This window comes from Pristiophorus japonicus, chromosome 9 (assembly GCF_044704955.1).
Source record: "Pristiophorus japonicus isolate sPriJap1 chromosome 9, sPriJap1.hap1, whole genome shotgun sequence".
Lineage (NCBI taxonomy): Eukaryota > Metazoa > Chordata > Chondrichthyes > Pristiophoridae > Pristiophorus > Pristiophorus japonicus.
Genome location: NC_091985.1, coordinates 10457381 through 10478083, shown reverse-complemented (window position 1 = coordinate 10478083; position 20703 = coordinate 10457381). Strand labels below are relative to the sequence as shown.

At 48.0% G+C, this 20703-nt stretch overlaps 1 protein-coding gene across 1 annotated transcript; it reads right to left on the bottom strand.

Moving 5' to 3' along the window:
• Positions 1-717: 717 nt before the first annotated feature.
• On the bottom strand, positions 718-20624 carry fbxo5 (F-box protein 5). The gene is made up of 5 exons (XM_070888636.1): positions 20554-20624; positions 14000-14891; positions 8289-8379; positions 5835-6014; positions 718-982 (listed from the first exon to the last, which is right to left on the bottom strand). The coding sequence occupies exons 1-5, from the start codon at positions 20555-20557 to the stop codon at positions 734-736; spliced, it is 1416 nt and encodes a 471-aa protein (XP_070744737.1). The 5' UTR covers positions 20558-20624; the 3' UTR covers positions 718-733.
• Between the last annotated feature and the right edge of the window lie 79 nt (positions 20625-20703).

Genomic DNA, 20703 nt, shown 5'->3' with positions numbered 1-20703 from the left:
GGGGAGAGGGAGGGAGAGACCAGGGGGGATGCGAGGGAGGGAGAGAGAGACCGGGGGTGGAGGGGAAGAGAGAGGGAGGGAGGGAGAGACCGGGGGGGAAGAGACGTTCTTCCAGCTCCCAGTCACGGCACAATCCAGAAGTCATGACATTGTCCATTTAAAGTTCCATGGCAGCCGAACGTTTTCATACATTTATTGAGCAGTAAATACAACACACACACGAGAAAGACAGTAAAATAACTCTGAGGAAATAATTTACAACAGTGTGAAGACTCTAAAACAGGACAGCAAATGGACAATAGAAAACACATTCTGGCATCCCCTCCGCTCCATGTGGGAAACATTGAGCGACAGGCCTGGCAGAATCTCCAATATCCGAGACAATTATTTATAAATATATTCATGTAGTTTATTATAAATCTCGAAGCTACCATTTACCTGGTAATTTTACACAATTAAAATGTCTGCACGATGTGTTCATTTTGCAGTCGGGACACGTCTTGGTATTTTATATATTAATTTTTAAAGAGGTTTTTTTTTTTCCCAGCACGCTTTCGGATTTAAAATAAAAAACTGCAGTTCCCATAAAATGTTCTTAAAACAATCTTTTTTTTCCTGAAATTAGTTTTCTCCTAGCAAACAAAAATAATATCCACATATGTATATATATATATCCACATATATATATATTTACACATAGACACACACACACACACACACTCTCTCTCGCTCGTCACAATCGCTGCAAGTTCCGCTTGCTCTTTTTGCTCCCGGCTTGAGGCTGAGATTTGGAGCAGTTTATAAAATGTCGGCGGACGCAGTCCTTCGAGCCGTGGTAAGCGCAGAAACACAGCGAGCAGTAATCGTAGGAGCAGCGCTCGCTGCTGCACACCGCCCTCTGCTGGCAAGAGAAGAACTTGGCCGGCGAGGCACACTGCGGGCAGATTTTGAGGGTCTCGTCCCACTTGAGCGTCTTCACGACCTGGGGGGCGGGGGGGGGGGAAAGAGAGAACACACACAGTGGGTTATAAACGTATGCACGCACAAACCGAGGGAAATAGTCTCGGCAAGTTTCCCTTAGCAGAGGGGTCAACAACCAGGGGAGATAGATTTAAAGTAATTGGTAGGAGGTTTAGAGGAGATTCGAGAGGACATTTCTCCACCCAGAGGGTGGTGGGGGTCTGGAACTCGCTGCCTGAAAGGGTGGTAGAGGCAGAAACCCTCACCACATTTAAAAAAAAATACTTGAATGTGAACTTGAAGTGCCGTAACCTGCAGGGCTACGGACCAAGAGCTGGAAAGTGGGATTAGGCTGGGTAGCTCTTTGTCGGCCGGCGCGGACACGATGGGCCAATATAACCTCCTACCGTGCTGTAAATTTCTGATTCTGTAAGTTTAAAACATGAACGAGACATGAGGAAAGTTGGGGAGAAGTTGGGGGGGGGGTGGTAAAATGATTGACCTTTCAAGACCACCCCTCCCATAGATGATGTTCAATCTGCTCCAGCATCAACTCGACCCCCAGGACAGGTTCACCCTGCCTCTTGGCATTTGGAAAGTGAAGACTGTCCGCTCAGAGGCACTGGAGAGGGTGCAGAGAAGATTTACAAGGATGACACCAGAAATGCGAGGGTATAGATATCAGGAAAGGACGAACAGGCTGGGTCTCTTGGGAAAAAAAAAAAAGAGAAAGCTGAGGGTTGACCTAATAGAGTTGTAAGATTAGGAGCACAGGTCACACAGATATCTAAAGGGTCTTAGGAGTTACAAGGCATTTTATTAAGGGACATATAGTTCAAATTAGTCAAACCCAACACGCAATCAAGATAGAAGTACCATGACAAGTAGCTGGTACTAGTCCCGATCAGACAGACACCTGGTGGCACGAACAATTCTTATCTTCACCGTCTGTCCTGAAACGTCTTCTAGGCCTTTCTTTTATTCTCTTTTTAGGGGTGGGCCTGGAGTAGGATGTGGACAGAACCATTTAACCCATGATACGTCACGTTCTTTGTCTCAACTCTTGGGTGAAACCCTCCTCTTTACACGTTTTCCTGTTTATCCTCCCAAGGTTGGAGTCAACCAGGCCACTCTTGGCCTTCAATGTTTGGAGTTGCCAGTTATCAGTTATTGATGTTCACGCTGTTCAAGTCACTTTAGCTATTGTATCATGGAATGAATCTTCAATTCTAACACCAGTCTGAAGAGACTTTTTGGTCAAATTATTTCTTCCAATTCGCAATTTCTTAGAGGTCTTTAAAATTATGAAAGGTTTTGATAGAGTAGATATAGAAACATAGAAAGTTACAGCACAGGAGGCCATTTCGGCCCATCGTGTCTGCGCCGGCCGACAAAAAGCCGCACTGCCCTCGGTCAGCAGCCCTAAAGGTTACATACAAGGTAAACGGAAAGGTAAAGAGCACCAACCAGTCTGCCCCACACCACTGCAACATCCCTTATACTAAAACCATCGACACTCCACCCCAACCGGAGTCATGTGATCTCTTGGGAGAGGCAAAAACCAGATAAAATCCCAGGCTAATTCACGGAGAAAAAATCTGGGAAAATTCCTCTCCGATCCACCCAGGCGATCGAAACTAGTCCAGGAGATCATCCTGGCCATATTCTATTCCCTGCAGTATTTACAATCGTATCTGTGCCGACCAACGAAAGGTCATCTAGTCTAATCCCAATTACCAGCTCTCGGTCCGCAACCCTACAGGTTACGGCACTTTAAGTGCCCATCCAACCATCTCTTAAAAGTGGTGAGGGTTTCTGCATCCATCACTCTTCCAGACAGCGAGTTCCAGGTCCCCACAACCCTTTTGCCTAAAGAAGCCCCCCCTCAAATCCCCTCTAAATCTTCCACCAACCACTTTAAAACTATGCCCCTTGTAATAGCCTCCTCCACCAATGGAAATAGACCCTTACTATCCACTATGTCCAGGCCTCAATATTTTGTACACCTCGATGAGATCTCCTCTGTTCCAATGAGAACAAACCCAGCCTATCCAATCTGTCCTCATAACTAAGATTCTCCATTCAAGGCAGCATCCTAGTAAATCTGCTCTGCACCCTCTCTAGTGCAATCACGGCCTTCCTATAATACGGCGACCAGAACTGCACGCAGTACTCTAGCTGTGGCCTAACCAAAGTATTATACAATTTAATCATAACCTCCCTGCTCTTAGATTCTATGCCTCGGCCAATAAAGGCAAGCATTCCATATAATGCTTTTTAACCACCTTATCCACCTGGCCTGCTACTTTCAGCGATCTGTGGACAAGCACTCCAAGGTCCCTTTGTTCAGCTACACTATTGTTCATCTAACCCTAACCCTATTAAGTGGCCTACCACTTAATCTGTATACCCTTTCCTTATTAGCCCTTCCAAAGTGCATCACCTCACACTTCTCTGAATTAAATTCCATTTGCCACTGCTCTGCCCACCTGACCAGTAGATTGCTATCCTCCTGCAGCCCATGACTTTCCTTTTCATTATCAACCACACAGCCAATTTTAGCGTTCACTGCAAACTTCTTAATCATACTGCCTATATTCAAATCTAAATCGTTGATATATACCACAAAAAGCGAGGGTCCTAGTATTGAGCCCTGCGGAACCCCACTGGAAACATCCTTCCAGTCACAAAAACAATCAATCATTACCCTTTGCTTCCTATCTCCATGCTAATTTTGGATCCAACTTGCCACTTTGTCCTGGATCCCATAGGCTTTAACCTTCATGACCAGTCTACGACCTTATCGAAAGCCTTGCTAAAGTCCATATATACTACATTGTACACACTACCCTCATCGACCTTCTTGGTTACCTCCTCAAAAAATTCAATCAGGTTAGTTAAACATGATCTTCCCTTAACAAATCCGTGTTGACTGTCCCTAATTAATCCTTGCCTTTCCAAATGCAGATTTATCCTGTCTTTCAGGAATTTTTCCAATAATTTTCCAACACTGAGGTTAGGCTGACAGGCCTGTAATTACTCAGCCTATTCCTTTTTCCCTTCTTAAACAAGGGTACCACATTAGCAGTCCTCCAATCCACCGGCACCATGCCCATATCTAAAGAGCACTGGAAAATGATAGTCAAGGCCTCTGCTATTTCCTCTTTTACTTCGTTCAACAGCCTGGGATGCATTTCATCTGGGCCTGGGGACTTATCTGCTTTCAAAGCTGCTAAACCCCTTAATACTTCCTCTCACTATATTTATTTCATCCAGAATATCACACACCTCCTCAATTGCAGTATCAGCATTACCTCGTTCCTTTAAGATCCCTACCAATATCTTCCGCCTTCTCACAAAGATTACCCTCATGGTCTCTAATAGGCCCTACCCTTTCCTTAGTTACCCTCTTATTCTTAATATATTTATAGAACATCTTAGGGTTTTCCTTAATTTACTGGCCAAGAATTTCTCGTGCTCTCTCTTAGCATTCCTAATATCCTTTTTAATTTTACCTCTGAACTTTCTATATTCCTCTAAAGGTTCTAAAATATTTAGCCGTTGATGTGTGAAATGAGCGTCCCTTTTTTTCTTAATCCTTCCCTGTAAGTCCCTAGACATCCAGGGGGCTCTCAAATTATTTTTCCCAGCCTTTTTCTTTAAGGACACATGTTTGGCCTGAATCTTTCGGATCTCCTCCTTGAATGCCTCCCACTGTTCCGACACTGATTTACCCACAAGTAGCTGTTTCCAGTCTACTATGGCCAAATCACTCCTTAACTTAGCAAAATTAGCTCTTCCCCAATTCGGAACTTTTGTTCCAGGCCTATTCTTGTCCTTATCCATAACCAACTTGAATCTGACTGAATTATGGTCACTGGCACCCAAATGCTCTCCCACTAATACTCCTTCAACCTGTCCAGTTTCATTCCCCAAAACTAAATCCAAGACCACCCCTTCTCGTGTTGGGCTTGCTACATACTGACTAAAAAAGTTCTCTTGAATGCATTTCAAGAATTCCGCACCCTCTATACCCTTCACACTAAAATTGTCCCAGTCAATATTTGGATAGTTAAAAACCCCTACTATTACTAACCTATGGTTTTTAGACTTCACAGCAATTTGCCTACATATTTGCTCCTACATATGAAGTGTTTCCACTTGTGGGGAAGATTATAAACTAGAGGCCATCAATATAAGACAGTCACCAAGAAATCCAATGGGGAATTCAGAAGAAACTTCTTTACCCAGAGAGTGGCGAGAATGTGGAACTCGCTACCACAGGGAGTGGTTGAGGCGAATAGTATCGATGCAATTAAGGGGAGGCTGGACAAGCGTATGAGGGAGAAGGGAATAGAGGGTTATGGTGATAGATTTAGATGAGGAAAGGTGGGAGGAGACTCGAGTGGAGCATAAATACCGGCATGGACTGGTTGGGTCGAATGGCTTGTTTCTGTGCCGTATATCCTGTGTAATCTTATGCTCCATCTCAGTATTTTCTGCAATACAAAGCATCTCCATTCGGTAAAGGGGTGAAAGTGTTGGGTCAGTTGCAGAGAGCCTTGGCCAGACCCCAATCCGGCACACGGCACTGAAAGGGAGGGGGTGCAGCACAGCTTCACCAGATTGGCACTGGGGCTTAAAGGGGTTAATTAGGAGGACAGGCTGCATGGACTAAGCTTGTCATCCCTTGAGGTTAGAACACTGAGGGGTTTAAAATGGCAAAAAGGAATTTGATAGTTTCTCCGTGTCTGCCCTTTCCTCTGTGGGGCAGGGGAAATCTAGAACAATGGGGGGAGGTGGGACACAATTTCTAAACTAGAGCCAGGCCGTTCAGGCGCGAAATCAGGAAGCACTTCTTCTCACAAAGTTACCTGCTGGTGCCGTATGCTCTTTTGGGAAGCGTTGCCGGGCGTGGCCAGGCCGAGAGGCTGGCGCGGAGCCGAGTTTTTCCGCGGGGAATTCAGACCCACGCGCTGAACAGAAGAGAGCGCCCCGCGTGATACCGTGTTCCTGCGTGTGGCCGTATCGCCCAGAGAGTCAGCAGCAGAAACCTGGCATCGCACAGAAATAAAAATACCGGTTAACACACAACTGCATCAAGGGCAAAATACTTGCATTCATATAGCGCCTTTCACGACCACCGGACGTCTCAAAGCGCTTTACAGCCAATGAAGCACTTTTGGAGTGTAGTCACTGTTGTAATGTGGGAAACCCGGCAGCCAATTTGCGCACAGCAAGCTCCCACAAACAGTAATGTAAAAATGACCAGATAATCTGCTTTTGTTATATGGATTGAGCTATAAATATTGGCCAGGACACTGGGGATAACTCCCCTGCTCTTCTTCGAAATAGTGCCACGGGATCTTTTGTGTCCGCTTGAGGGGGGCAGACGGAGCCTCGGTTTAACGTCCCATCCGAAAGACGGCACCTCAGACAGTGCGGCGCTCCCTCAGCACTGCACTGGAGTGTCAGCCTCGACTTTTCTTTGTGCACAAGTCCCTGGGGTGGGACTTGAACCCTCAACCTTCTGACTCAGAGGCGAGGGTGCTACCCACTGAGCCACAAGCTGACACGGAGCATTAGAAAAAAGTACGGCACTGAGCAACACAGCTGTGGGGCGAGAGAGCATTAGGAACAGGAGGGGGCCATTCAGCCCCCCCAACCTCGTGGCTGATCTTTACCCCCAACTCAATTTGCCTTTGGCCCGTATCCCTCGATACCCTCACCCAACAAAAAAAATCTATCGATCTCAGCCTTGAAAGCTCCAATTGACCCCCAGCATCCACAGCCTTTGGAGAGGGGGGGGGGGGGGGGGGGGGGGGGAAAAGAGTTCCAGATTTCCACTGCCCCCTTTGCAAGAAGTGGTTCCTGATTTCATTCCTGTACGGCCTGGCTCTAACTTTAAGGTAATGCCCCCTTTGTTCTGGTCTCCCCCACTAGAGGAAAAAGCTTATCTTTCTATCTACGCTATCGAATCCCGTTCACATTTTAAACACCGCCATCATATCACCCCTCAATCTTCTACACTCAAGGGGAGCCACATAAAAAATTAGGGCAGGTGACCAAAAGCTTGGTCAAAGAGGTAGGTTTTAAGGAGCTTCTTAAAAGGAGGAAAGAGAGGTAGCGAGGCGGGGAGATTTAGGCCGGGAGTTCTAGAGATTGGGGCCTAGGCAACAGAAGGCACGGCAACCGATGGTTGAGTAATTACAACCAGGGATGCTCAAGAGGGCAGAATTAGAGGAGCGCAGACATCTCATCAGGTTGAAAGAGATTATAGAGATAGGGGGAGGCCGTAAATAGTCTACAATTAAATAACCTGCCAACACTGTCGAGGTTCACTTGGTAAGCTTGGCCACTTGGGTGAGATGACCAAAAGACCACAACACCTCAGACCTCCTCCTCCCTCCGATTAACTCCAGCGCAAGACTCTGGTTCCCCGAAGAACTGCAGCCACCATTAGAGAATCCCACATCAACTGCACCCCCTCCAGGAGTCTGCCCCAACCCCCACACAACTGTACCGCAAGAACCCCCCTCCCCCCCGCATTCCACTGGGAACAGCACTGCGTGCCTGACATACCCCACCCCATGGACTGCCCACATCACCCATAGAACTACACCCCCAGGAATCAAATCCATCGGGACTGCACCCCGGAGAATCAGCTCCTCCGAGATAGGGAGTGGGGACGATTGGAGGGAGAAAACCCACGTTCTCCCCTCCCTCCCGATTTTACGCTGAGTCACCAGTCATGAAGCGCTTTGAGCCAATCGCCACCGGGAAGCATGGCCAGAGGTTGGTGAAGGTTACATGCTCAAACGCCAGCGTCACGGGACAGTGGTTTCAGCAAAAATAAGCCACGTGCCCCAGTCACCTCAGGAGGAACAGACTTCACTGAACGTCTTGTACAAGATTCTGAGGGGGCTGGACAGGGTAAGGGCTGAGGGGCTGTTTCCCCCTGGCTGGAGAGTCTAGAACTAGGGGGCATAGTTTCAGGATAAGGGGTCAGCCATTTACACTGAGATGAGGAGAAAGTCCTTCACTCAAGAGGGTTGTGAATCTTCGAAATTCTCTACCCCAAAGGGCTGTGACTTTAACAGAATCAAGGGATAAGGGATAAGGGATCGGGCGGGAAAGTAGAGTCGAGTTGAAGTTTAGCCATGATCGTATTGAATGGCGGAGCAGGCTCAAGGGGCCGTATGGCCTACTCCTGCTCCAACTTCTGATCTATCAGCACTCAACATTACCACAGATGTCTGGTCCTGTAACCCATTACCAGTACTTCCCAGGATTCACAGGTTAATGGGAGGGAAGAAATATGGACCTACTCTTCGTAAGCGAGAAGCCTTCTTCAAGGACTGGCTTGCCCTCCTATCGTCAGAAATAATCTTCCTCCACGTCTTGCTCACCTTGACACAGCTATTGAGAAAGAAGAAGAAAAGCCATAGTTTCAGTCATTGCAGCTTTACAAAGAGAAAGCATAATTCAATTAAGCAGAGTCAGCATGGTTTTATGAAAGGGAAATCATGTTTGACAAATTTGCTGGAGTTCTTTGAGGATGTAACGAACAGGGTGGATAAGGGGGAACCAGTGGATGTGGTGTATTTGGATTTCCAGAAGGCATTTGATAAGGTGCCACATAAAAGGTTACTGCTGCACAAGATAAAAGTTCACAGGGTTGGGGGTAATATATAAGCATGGATAGAGGATTGGCTAACTAACAGAAAGTCGGGATAAATGGGTCATTTTCCGGTTGGCAAAAAGTGCCGCAGGGATCGGTGCTTTGTCCTCAACGATTTACAATCTATCTTAATGACTTAGATTAAGGGACCGAGTGTAATGTAGCCAAATTATGCTGATGATACAAAGATGGATGGGAGAGCACATTGTGAGAAGGACACAAGAAATCTGCAGAGGGATATAGACATGCCAAGACAAAGGGAAAGCATTTGGCAGAGGGAGTATAATGTGAGAAAATGTGAGGTTATCCACTGGCAGAAAAAAAATTAAAAAGCAAATTATAATTTAGAGAAAAAAATTGCAGTACTCCAGCTGTAGCCTCACCAAAGTATTATACAATTTAAGCATAATCTCCCTGCTCTTATATTCTAAACCTCGGCCAATAAATGCAAGTGTTCCGTATGCCTTCTTAACCACCTGGCCTGCTACTTTCAGGGATCTGTGGACAAGCATTTCAAGGTCCCTTTGTTCATCTACACTATTAAGTGGCCTACTGCTTAATGTGTATACCCTTTCCTCATTAGCCCTCCCAAAGTGCATCACCTCACACTTCTCTGAATTAAATTCCATTTGCCACTGCTCTGCCCACCTGACCAGTAGATTGATATCTTCCTGCAGCCCATGACTTTCCTCTTCATTATCAACCACAGAGCCAATTTTAGTGTCGTCTGCAAACTTCTTAATCATACTTCCTATATTCAAATCTAAATCATTGATATATACAACAAAAAGCAAAAACCCTGCGGAACCACATTGGAAACATCCTTCCAGTCAAAAAACATCAATCAACCATTACACTTTGCTTCCTAACTCCAAGCCAATTTTGGATTCAACTTGCCACTTTGCCCTGGATCCCATGGGCTTTAACCTTTGTGACCAGTCTACCACGTGGGACCTTAGCAAAAGCTTTGCTAAAGTCCATATACACTACATCATACGGACTACTCTCAACGACCCTCTTGGTTACCTCCTCGAAAAATTCAATCAGCTTAATCAAACACGATCTTCCCTTAACAAATCCGTGCTGACTGTCCCTAATTAATCCTTGCCTTTCCAAATGCAGAGTTATCCTGTCTTTCAGGACTTTTTTCAATAATTCTCCCACCAGAGGTTAGGCTGACAGGCCTGTAATTACTCGGCCTATCCCTTTTTCCCTTCTTAAACAAGGGTACCACATTAGCTGTCCTCCAGTCCTCCGGCACCATGCCCAGATCCAAAGAGGACTGGAAAATGATGGTCAAGGCCTCTGCTATTTCCTCTTTACTTCACTCAACAGCCTGGGATGCATTTCATCTGGGCCTGGGGACTTATCTATTTTCAAAGCTGCTGAACTCCTTAATACTTCCTCTCACTATATTTATTTCATCCAGAATGTCACACTCCTCCTCGATAGCGGTATCTGCATTGTGCCTTTCCTTTGTGAAAACAGATGCAAAGTATTTGTTAAGAACCTTACCAACATCTTCCGCCTCCACACAAAGATTACCCTCACTGTCTCCAGTAGACTCTACCCTTTCTTTGGTTATCCTCTTACTCTTAATATATTTATAGAACATCTTAGGGTTTTCCTTAATTTTACTAGCCAAGAATTTCTCGTGCTCTCTCTTAGCATTCCTAATATCCTTTTTAATTTTGCCTCTTAACTTTCTATATCCCTCTAAAGATTCTATAGTATGCAGCAAGTAAATCAGGAAGACAAACGGAATGTTGGTCTTTATTGCAAGGGGGATGGAGCATAAAAGCAGAGAAATCCTGCTACAACTGTACAGGATATTGGTGAGGCCACACCTAGAGTACTGCGTACAATTTTGGTCTCCGTATTTAAGGAAGGATGTACTTGCATTGGAGGCTGTTCAGAGAAGGTTCACTAGGTTGATTCTGAGACCATGTCCCCTAGTTTTAGTTTCCCCTATGAGTGGAAATATCCTCTCAGCATCCACCTTGTCGAGCCCCCTCATTATCTTATGTTTTGATAAGATCACCTCTCATTCTTCTGAACTCTTGTTGACTTATGAGGATAGGTTGAGCCTACACTCATTGGAGTTCAGAAGAATGAGAGGTGATCTTATCAAAACATAAGGCAATGAGGGGGCTCGACAAGGTGGATGCTGAGGATATTTCCAATCATAGAGGAAACTAAAACTAGGGGACATAGTCTCAGAATAAGGGGCCGCCCATTCAAAGCCGAGACGAGGAGAATTTCTTCTCTCAGAGTTGTAAACCTGTGAAATTCTCTGCCCCCGAGAGCTGTGGAGGCTGGGTCATTGAATATATTTAAGGCGGAGGTAGACAGATTTTTGAGGGATAAGGGAAAAATTGGTTATGGGGAGCGGGCAGGGAAGTGGAGCTGAGTCCATGATCGTATTAAATGGTGGAGCAGGCTCGAGGGCCCGTATGGCCTACTCCTGCTCCTATTTCTTATGTAGAAAGGTGGCATCAAGCGACCCAATATGACAGGCGCAAGCAGACCCACCAATTTCTCCCCCACCACTCTCCTCCTCCTCCTCCATAATGCACAGTACAGGGAAAGCCCGACTGCATTGTTGGAATGAGCAGGGGACACATGGACTACCTGACGGGCCAAGCTGCTGCTGCTTACCTAGTCAGTAGAGGGCAGCCTAAGGACAAATTGGGCCAGATCAGCTCCCATGCTTGTCTAAAATGGCCGTGGTAACGCAGCAAATGGTGTCACCAGAGTGACTGGAGCAGAGAGATGGGCAATCCATCAGTACGGCCCCCCCCACTGGCGGCCCTCCGACAGGGCAGCGCTCCCTCACTGCCGGCCCTCCGACAGGGCAGCGCTCCCTCACTGTTGCACTGGAGTGTCAGCCCAGACCATGTGCTCAATTCTCTGGAGCATGGTACAGCTTTGAATGCAGGCTAAAGCTTCCTCTATCAATGATCTCAGGAGATCTCCCTACTGCAACATCACCACCACACCGGTTACACTAACCACATCTGCGTAGCTTCACAGCATTCAGGGACTGCTCACCACAGGTCCATGCGCATTATGGACCGGCTCAACACACCCCCAAACCCATCTCCCTATCCACCTTTCCAGCCAGGGGAGCGTTTACAATAAACGTGACGGGCGGGGAAGATCAGCTCAGGTGAATATGTCGCCGTCAATGAGGTGCGTCTGTTACAGTTAATCTGCGTCAGGGGACTGCGGGTTTTCAAAATGGTGGTCGCGAAGGGATCCGATTCTGTTCTGCCTAAAGACACAAGCACAGCACCACAGGTATCCCGTGTTCTTCCTGTACTGAGTATGGGGAGTATGTTAACATTCATAATCAGCGATGTGTCCACAATCCCACAAAACAGTTACAGGGGGAGGCCAGTAATAATAATGTGTCGGTTGTGGCACTGGATCAGTAACCCAGAGGTCAGGAGTTCAAACTGAATTCAATAGATCTATTCATTGAGGAGTGGACACCAGACAGTAGCCATTAAATCTACCAGATTTGGTGCATGAACCTAAATGGTTGAGATGTTTCCCGGGGAGTGGATCCTGCCGCTGCTTATGGCGAACATTTCCCACACCAGATAGTTGACTCTTGAAGCTCACAAGGTAACGAGGGCAGTCAGTAAATGTCACCGTGCCAGAGATGCCACAGAGATAAAATGACATAGCATTTACAGCACAGGAACAGGCCATTCAGCCCAACAGGTGTGTGCTGGTGTTTGTACCCGACACGAGCCTCCTCCCACCCGAGCATCATAACCCTGTACTCCTTTCCCCCTCGTGTTTATCGAGCTTCCCCTTAAAGAACAACATGAGAATTAGGTGCAGGAGTCGGCCATTCGGCCCCTTGAGCCTATTCCAACATTCAATACGATCATGGCTGATCATCGGCCTCAACTCCACTTTCCCGCCCGATCTCCATATCCCTCGATTCCCCAAATATCTATCGATCTCAGCCTTGAATATATTCGGAGATTCAACATCCACAGCCCTCTAGGACAGAAAATTCCAAAGATTCACAACCCTCAGTGAAGAAATTCCTCCTCATCTCCGTCTTAAATGGCCAACCCCGTTTCCTGAGACTGTGACCCCTGGTTCTAGACTCTCCGGCCAGGGGGAAACAACCTCTCAGCATCTACCCTGTCAATCCCCTTCAGAATCTTGTATGTTTCAATGAGATCACCTCTCATTCATCTAAATTACAGAGTGTAGGCCCAATCTACACAATCTCTCCTTATAGGTCAACCCTCTCAGCCCAGGATTCAATCTAGTGAACCTCCGTTGTACCGCCCCCAAGGCAAGTATATCCTTCCTTCGATAAGACCAAAACTGTGCACAATACTCTAGGTGTGGTCTTACCAAGGCCCTGTACAATTGTAGCAAGACTTCCTTACTCTTATACTCCAACCCCCTTGCAATAAAGAACATGCCATTTGCCTTCCTTATTGCTTGCTGTACCTTGCATGTTAACTTTCTATGATTCTTGCACATGGACACCCAAATCTCTCTGAGCACCAACATTTAAAAGTTTCTCACCATTTAAAAAAAAATATTGTTTTTCTATTCTTCCGACCAAAAAGTGACTAACCTCACATTTCCCTACATTATATTCCATCTGCCACCTTACTGCCCACTCACTTAGTCTATCTATATCCCTTTGCAGGCACTTTATGTTCTCTTCACAGCTTACTGTCCCACCTAGCTTTGTATCGTCAGCAAACTTGGATATAGTACACTCCGTCCCTTCATCAAGATCTTTAATATAACTTGACCCCAGCACGGATCCTTGTGGCACCCCACTAGTTACAGCCTGCCAACCTGAAAAAGACCCGTTTAACCCGACTCTGTTTTCTGTCTGTTAACCAATCCTCTGTCCATGCTAATACATTACCCCTAATCCCATGATCCCTTATCTTGTGTAATATGCCTTTTTGAAATCCAAATATACAACATCCATTTATCTACCCTGCTACTTATAGCCTCAAAATACTCTAATAAAAGGCATCTATACTAGTCACCTCAACCACTCCCTGTGTAGTGAGTTCCACATTCTCACCACTCTCTGGGTTAAGAAGTTTCTCCTGAATTCCCTATTGAATGTTTTGGTGACCAACTTATATTGATGGCCCTTAGTTCTGGCCTCCCCCACAAGTGGAAACAACTTCGACATCTACCCTAGTTCTGGTATCATCCTGGTCAATGTTTTTTTGCACCCTTTCCAATGCCTCGACATCCTTTTTGTAATAATGGAGAGCAGAACTGCGCGCAGTAGCCCCAGTGTAGTCTAACCAAGGTCCGATACAACACAAGAGGGGACAGGGACACTGAACTTACTTCAGTAGGTCAGCGCCAGACAGAAACCTCAGCAGTTTGCTCAGCAGGAGCGGGAAGCCTCTCTCCGAAAGCTCTTTCCAGATGTCCACACGTTCCAACCCCATCTTCCTGCCGATGAGGTTCTCGATGCTGAAGGTTTGGCCCAGTAAAGTCTGCTTGAGCAGGGACTGGTCGACACCGGGCTTGCCTCTGGCCCGGCCCATGCTCTGACACACTGCCCAGCCCACCTGCAGTGCCGGCAGCAGGTGCCACTTGGAAAGCCCTGGGCTCTTCTTGTGTGGGCTGGCCGGCTTTGCCTCGAGCCCGGGACCCTCCGCAACACTGCGCGCACTCAAAACGTCCGCAGGAGCCTTCTTCTCCTCCTCCTCCTCCTCCTCGTCATCTCCTGAAGTCCAATCCCAAGGCTGCTCGCCGTTGCCCGCTCGGCCTTCCGCCGAGAGCTCGCCCCCCGGCGCGAGGGTCCCTTCGTCCTCCGCCGAGAGCACGGACTGATTCAACGGAGACAGGTAGCCGCTGTCCTGAGACAGGTAGCCACTGTCCTGAGAATCGGCGCAGCCACAACCGCAAGAGGGGCCGCAGGAGCAGCCCGGTGGATCCCGGCGAGCGCCGCACGCGGTACCACCCAGGCCGTCCGCCGCCAAAGACGCAACTCCGGCGTCCGTGGCACAGTCCAGAGGCTCGGTGCAGCGCCGATGGTGCGGGCAGTCCGGGCCCCACTGCAGGCTGCCCGCCTTCCCAGGGTGCGCCTCCATGTTACCGCTGCCGCCAGGACACGCACTGCTCATCCCACTCGTCGGACAGGCAGCTAGGTGGCTGGGTCGACCCGTGTACCTCATGTCGGAGGGGTGGAGAGGCACCGTCAACACAATCTCCTCGCGAGATGCTCTCAACACTGAAACAGAAAATAATGTTATTTTAAATAAATGCTTTGAATAAAATTTGACAGAGAATGTCAACAAGAACTAGGAGTAGTAATATTTACACTGGAACAGGCCACGCAGCCCCTCGGGCCTGCTCCGCTATCCATGGCAGATCTTCTACCTGAACTCCACTTCCCTTCACTGTCCCCATATCCCTTGATTCCCTTAATATTCATAAAATCTATCGATCTCTGTCTTGAATATACTCAAAAGACTGAGCATTTACAGCCCTCTGGGGTAGAGAATTCCAAAGATTCACCACCCTGCGAGTGAAGAAATTTCTCCTCATCTCAGTCCTAAATGGCCGACCCCTTATTCTGAGACTGTGACCCCTGGTTCTAGACTCCCCAGCCCGGGGAAACTTCCTCCCTGCATCTACCCTGTTAAACCCCTTAAGAATCTTCGGCATTTCAATTAGATCACCCCATCCTTGTAAACTCAAGGGAATATAGGCCTAGTCTACTCAATCTCTTCTCATCCCAGGAATCATTCTAGTGAACCTTTGTTTGACTAATTGAGTGCTCATTAGAATAGGGCACCGTGTTAATCATCAATCGTAGGCCAAAGTGTAGGATAGCTCATGTGTATTGCCAGCTGAGGCTCAGTGGGTAGCACTCACACCTCAGACCCAGAAGGTTGTGGGTTCAGGTCACCACTCCAGAGACTCGAGCACCAAATCCAGGCCCACACTTCCAGTGCAGTGTTGAGGGAGTGCCACACTGTCGGAGGTCTTTTGGTCTGCCCCTCAGTTGGACGCAAAAAATCCCACAGGAGTTCTCCCCGATGTCCTGGCTAATATTTGTCCCCCGACCAACATCATTAAAACAGCTCATCGGGTCATTATCACATTGCTGTTTGTGGGGCTTACTGTGTGCAATTTGGCTGCAGCATATGTCAATAACTATAAAGCACTTTGGGCCATCTTCCGATTGTGAAATATGCAAATTCTCTCATTTCTTTAGCATAGGAGCGTTATTAAACAAAATTTGACACAACCACAGGAGATATTAGGACAGGCGACCAAAAGGATTGAAGGAACATCTAAAAAGGAGGAGAGAGGTATAGAGAAACAGAGAGGTTTAGGGAGGGAATTCCAGAGCTTCGGGCCCAGGCAGCCGAAGGCTTGGCCGCCAATGGAGGAGTGATTAAAATCGGGAATGTGCAAAAGGTTGGAATTGCAGGAACACAGAGATCTCGGAGGGTTGTGGGGTTAGAAATAGGAGCAGGAGTCGGCCATTTGGCCCCTCGAGCCTGCTCCACCATTCAATAAGATCATGGCTGATCTGATCATGGACTCACCTCCACTTCCCTACCCACTCCCACTAACCCTTTACTCCCTTATCGCTCAAAAATCAGTTTATCTCCGCCTTAAATATATTCAATGACCCCAGCCTCCACAACTCTCTGGGGTCAAGAATTCCACAGATTTGCAACCCTCAGAGGAAATTTCTCCTCATCAGTTTTAAATGGGTGGCCCCTTATTCTAAGACGATGTCCCCCAGTTTTAAGTTTCCCCTATGAGTGGAAATATCCTCTCTGCATCCACCTTGTTGAGCCCCCTCATTATCTTATATGTTTCAATAAGATCACCTCGCATTCTTCTGAACTCCAATGAGTAGAGGCCCAACCTACTCAATCTTTCCTCATAAGTCAACTCCCTCATCGCCAGAACCAACTTAGTGAACCTTCTCTGAACAGCCTCCAATGCAAGTATATCATTTCTTAAATACGGAACCCAAAACTGTACGCAGTACTCCAGGTGTAGCCTCACCGATACCCCGTACAGTTGTAGCAGGACTGCTCTGCTTTTATACTCTGTTGAAGATAGGGAGGGGCGAGACCACGGAGGGATTTGAAAACAAAGATGAGAAAAATCGAGGCATTGCTTAACCGTGAGCCAGCAAGCACAGGGAAGATGGGTGAACGGGACTTGGTGCGAGTTAGGACACGGGCAGCAGAGTTAGGATGTAAAGGGAAGAAGCACTGATGGGCACAATGCCATATCAGTACATCGACATCCACACACTCTCCAGCAGACCACTGGATATCAATCAGCAACAAGATCAGTGTCTGACATCTGACACCACCCCCCCCGCCCCCCCCTACCAACCAGTGGTACTGAGGACAACTCCTCGCCCTCCAAAACACCACCACAGTCGAGAGCAGCTGAAGATACTGAGCTGGTCCAAAGGTCTCTACACAGGAGTAACCATCAGTCCGTTCATATGCTCTAAAGAGGATTGAATCTTATGCAATTGCACAGAGATAGGCGTTGTGCGCTAATATTTACATTGGAACAGGTCGTGCAGCCCCTTGAGCCTGTTCCGCCAATTAGACCATCTCTGATCTGAATCTATTTACCCGGCTTTGCTCCGTATCGGTCAATACCCAATAAAAAAATCTAATCAATCTCGGTCTTAAAAATGTCAACCGGTCCCTGGCACCCACAGCCTTTTTGGGAAAAAGAGCTTTCCAGATTTCCACCACCTTTTGTGAGAAAAAAAATGCTTCCTGACATCACCCCCGAACGGCTTGGTTCTAATTTTTAAGATTGTTGTGGACTCACCTCACCAGGGGAAATAGTTTCTCACTCTATCTGCCCTATTAAATCGTTTTATCACTTTAAACATCTTAATTAAATCACCTCCCAAATCTCCAGACTCAAGGCAAAGCAAACCAAGATTATGCAACCTGACCTGATAACTTAACCCTTTTAGCTCCAGTGTCATTCTGGTGAATCTGCGCCACACCCCCTCCTAGGTCAGTATATCCTTGCTGAGGTATATGGCCCAGAACTGAACGCAGTTAACTCAGGTGGGTATGACCAGAATTTTATACAATTGAAGCACAACTTCTTTTGCCTTTGTTTACCAGCTTGAGATAAAGGTCAACATTTCATTACACAGTTCTCTAACAACTTGTATTTATAGAGTGCCTAAAATGTAGTAAAACACGCCAAGGTGCTTCACATGAGCATTATAATTTGACACCGAGCCACATCAGATGACCAACAGCTTGGTCAAAGAGATCGGTTTTAAGGAGCATCTTGAAAGGAGAGAGGGGTGTAGAGGTTTAGGCAGGGAATTCCAGAGCTTGGGGCTTAGGCAACAGAAGGCACGGCCACCAATGGTTGAGCAATTATAATCAGGGATGCGCAAGAGGGCAGAATTAGAGGAGTGCAGACATCTCGGCAGGTTGTGGGGCTGGAGGAGATTACAGAGATAAGGAGGGGTGAGGCCATGGAGGGATTTGAAAACTAAATTGAGATTTTTTTTTTTAAATAAATCGCGGCATTGCTTAACCGGGAGCCAATGTAGGTCAGCAAGTACAGGGGTTGCTAGAACCTCCAACAGCCCCATCATATAGAAAATGATGAGATATCACATACACAGCAAGAAATCAAGCAAATGTTGACCATTACAACTTCATTTTATTTGGGGGGGGGGTGGGGGGGGCGAAGGAGAAAGATAGAAGGAGAGAGAGGGAAATTGTGAAATAAAATTAAATGGTGAAATAAACACACTGATTATACTAGTGCTAATCCTCAACTCCTGGCAAAATGTCCTCATGGCTTCAAACAGTGCAAAAGAACATAAGAAATAGGAGTAGGCCATTCGGCCCCGCAAGCCAGCTCCACCATTCAATATCAGGACTGATCATCTACCTCATCTCCACTTGCCTGCACTATCCCCATATCTCTTAATTACCTTAATATCCAAAAAGGTCCCAGTACAACAGGCCAGTGTCTGGAAACCTGGAGCTGCTTTCATATTAAAGCATAAAGTCAAAGTCTGTGTACTTTCGAGACAACCCCAGTTGAAAGCCTCATGAATACACTACACCAACACAGGGAGTTAGACCCTCCCCCGCTGGCTGTATCTTTTGCCCCAGAGATTAGTTTAAAAGCCCATCAATGTTGCCCAGTGTCAGCGACCTGGTTTCATTAATAAGTTAATCTGTTGGTGAGATTGGTGTTTCCTCCCCGACTCCATGCTCAAAACACGTCCCAGCACGCAGGCAAGCTCAGTGATCCCCTACACCCCAGTGATCCCCCACCTTTCCCCCCCACACCCCAGTGATCCCCCACCCTTCCCACCCACCTCAGTGATCCCCCACCCTACCCTCCCCCCCCCCAGTGATCCCTCACCCTTCCCCCCCCACCCCAGTGATCCCTCACCCTTCTCCCCCCCACACCCGTGATCCCCCACCACCCCAGTGATCCCACACCTTTCCCCCCCACACCCCAGTGATCCCCCACCCTACCCTCCCCCCCACCACCCCAGTGATCTCTCACCCTTCCCCCCCGTGATCCCTCACCCTTCTCCCCCCCACCCCAGTGATCCCTCACCCTTTCCCCCCCCACCCGTGATCCCTCACCTTTCCCCCCCCACCCCAGTGATCCCTCACCCTTCCCCCCAACCCAAGTGATCCCTCACCCTTTCCCCCCCACCCGTGATCCCTCACCCTTCCCCCCCCCACCCCACCCCACCCCAGTGATCTCTCACCCTCCCCCCCACCCCAGTGATCCCTCACCCTTCCCAGTGATTCTCCACCCACCCCCACCCGTGATCCCTCACCCTTCCCAGTGATCCCTCAGCCTCCTCCTCCCCCACCCACCTCAGTGATCCCTCAGCCTCCTCCCCCCCCACCCACACACCCCAGTGATTCCTCACCCTTCCCAGTGATCTCCCACCCTTCCCCCCTCACATACCCATGATCCCCCACACCCCAGTGATCCCCCACTCCCCAGCAGGACCCCCTCACACCACCCACCATATTCAAGGCAGAGATCAATAGATTTTTGGATATTAAGGGAGTCAAGGGATATGGGGATAGTGCAGGAAAGTGGAATTGAGGTAGATCAGCCATGATCTCATTGAATGGAGCAGCAGGCTCAAGCGGCCTACTCAAATTCCTAATTTTTATGTCCTTCGGGATCTCGGAGTACAAATACACAAATCACTAAACGCTGCAACACAGGTTAGCAAGGCCATAAAAAAGCAAACCAAGCACTCGGGTTTATTTCTAGAGGCATAGAATTGAAAAGTAGGGAAGTTATGCTGAATCGGTATCGAACCTTGGCTGGACCACATTTAGAGCACTGCGTACAGTTCTGGTCGCCATATTATAAAAAGGATATAGAGGCACTGGAGAGGGTGCAGAGAGGATATACAAGGATGATACCAGAAAAGTGAGGGCATACACATCAGGAAAAGATGAACAGGGTCTCTTTTCTCTTGGGGAAAGAAAGGAGGAAGGGGTGATCAAATAGTCACTAATGAATCCAATAGGGAATTCAGAAGAAGCTTCTTTACCCAGAGAGTGGTGAGAATGTGGAACTCGCTACCACAGGGAGTGGTTGAAGCGAATAGTATCGATGCATTTAAGGGGAGGCTGGACAAGCGTATGAGGGAGAAGGGAATAGAGGGTTATGCTGATGGATTTAAATGAGGAAAGACGGGAGGAGGCTCGAGTGGAGTATAAACGCCGGCATGGACTGGTTGGGCCGAATGGCCTGTGTAAACCCAACCCCTCCATCACCCACCCGCCGGCCCACCACAGGCCCCGCCGCCCGGTACAGAGCGGGAACTCCGGGGCGGGGGGGGGGAATGAGCGGGAGCCGCCGACACTCACCCATCGGGCCAGGGCTGTCTGTCTGTCTGTCCCCGGTCTCTCCCCGCTCCGCCGGCCGGGCTCCCGCTCTCAGTCCCCGGCCTCTCCCCGCTCCGCCGGCCGGGCTCCCGCTCACTGCTTTCCCCCCCCCACCGCTCTCTCAGTCTCCGC

Excerpts from the sequence above, each read along its gene's own strand:
- fbxo5 (XM_070888636.1), bottom strand. Across the intron at positions 8,380-13,999 it reads TCTGGCGCTGACCTACTGAA|CTGTGTCAAGGTGAGCAAGA; the intron begins GTAAGTTCAGTG and ends CTTTCTCAATAG. Across the intron at positions 983-5,834 it reads AGAGCATACGGCACCAGCAG|GTCGTGAAGACGCTCAAGTG; the intron begins GTAACTTTGTGA and ends CCCGCCCCCCAG.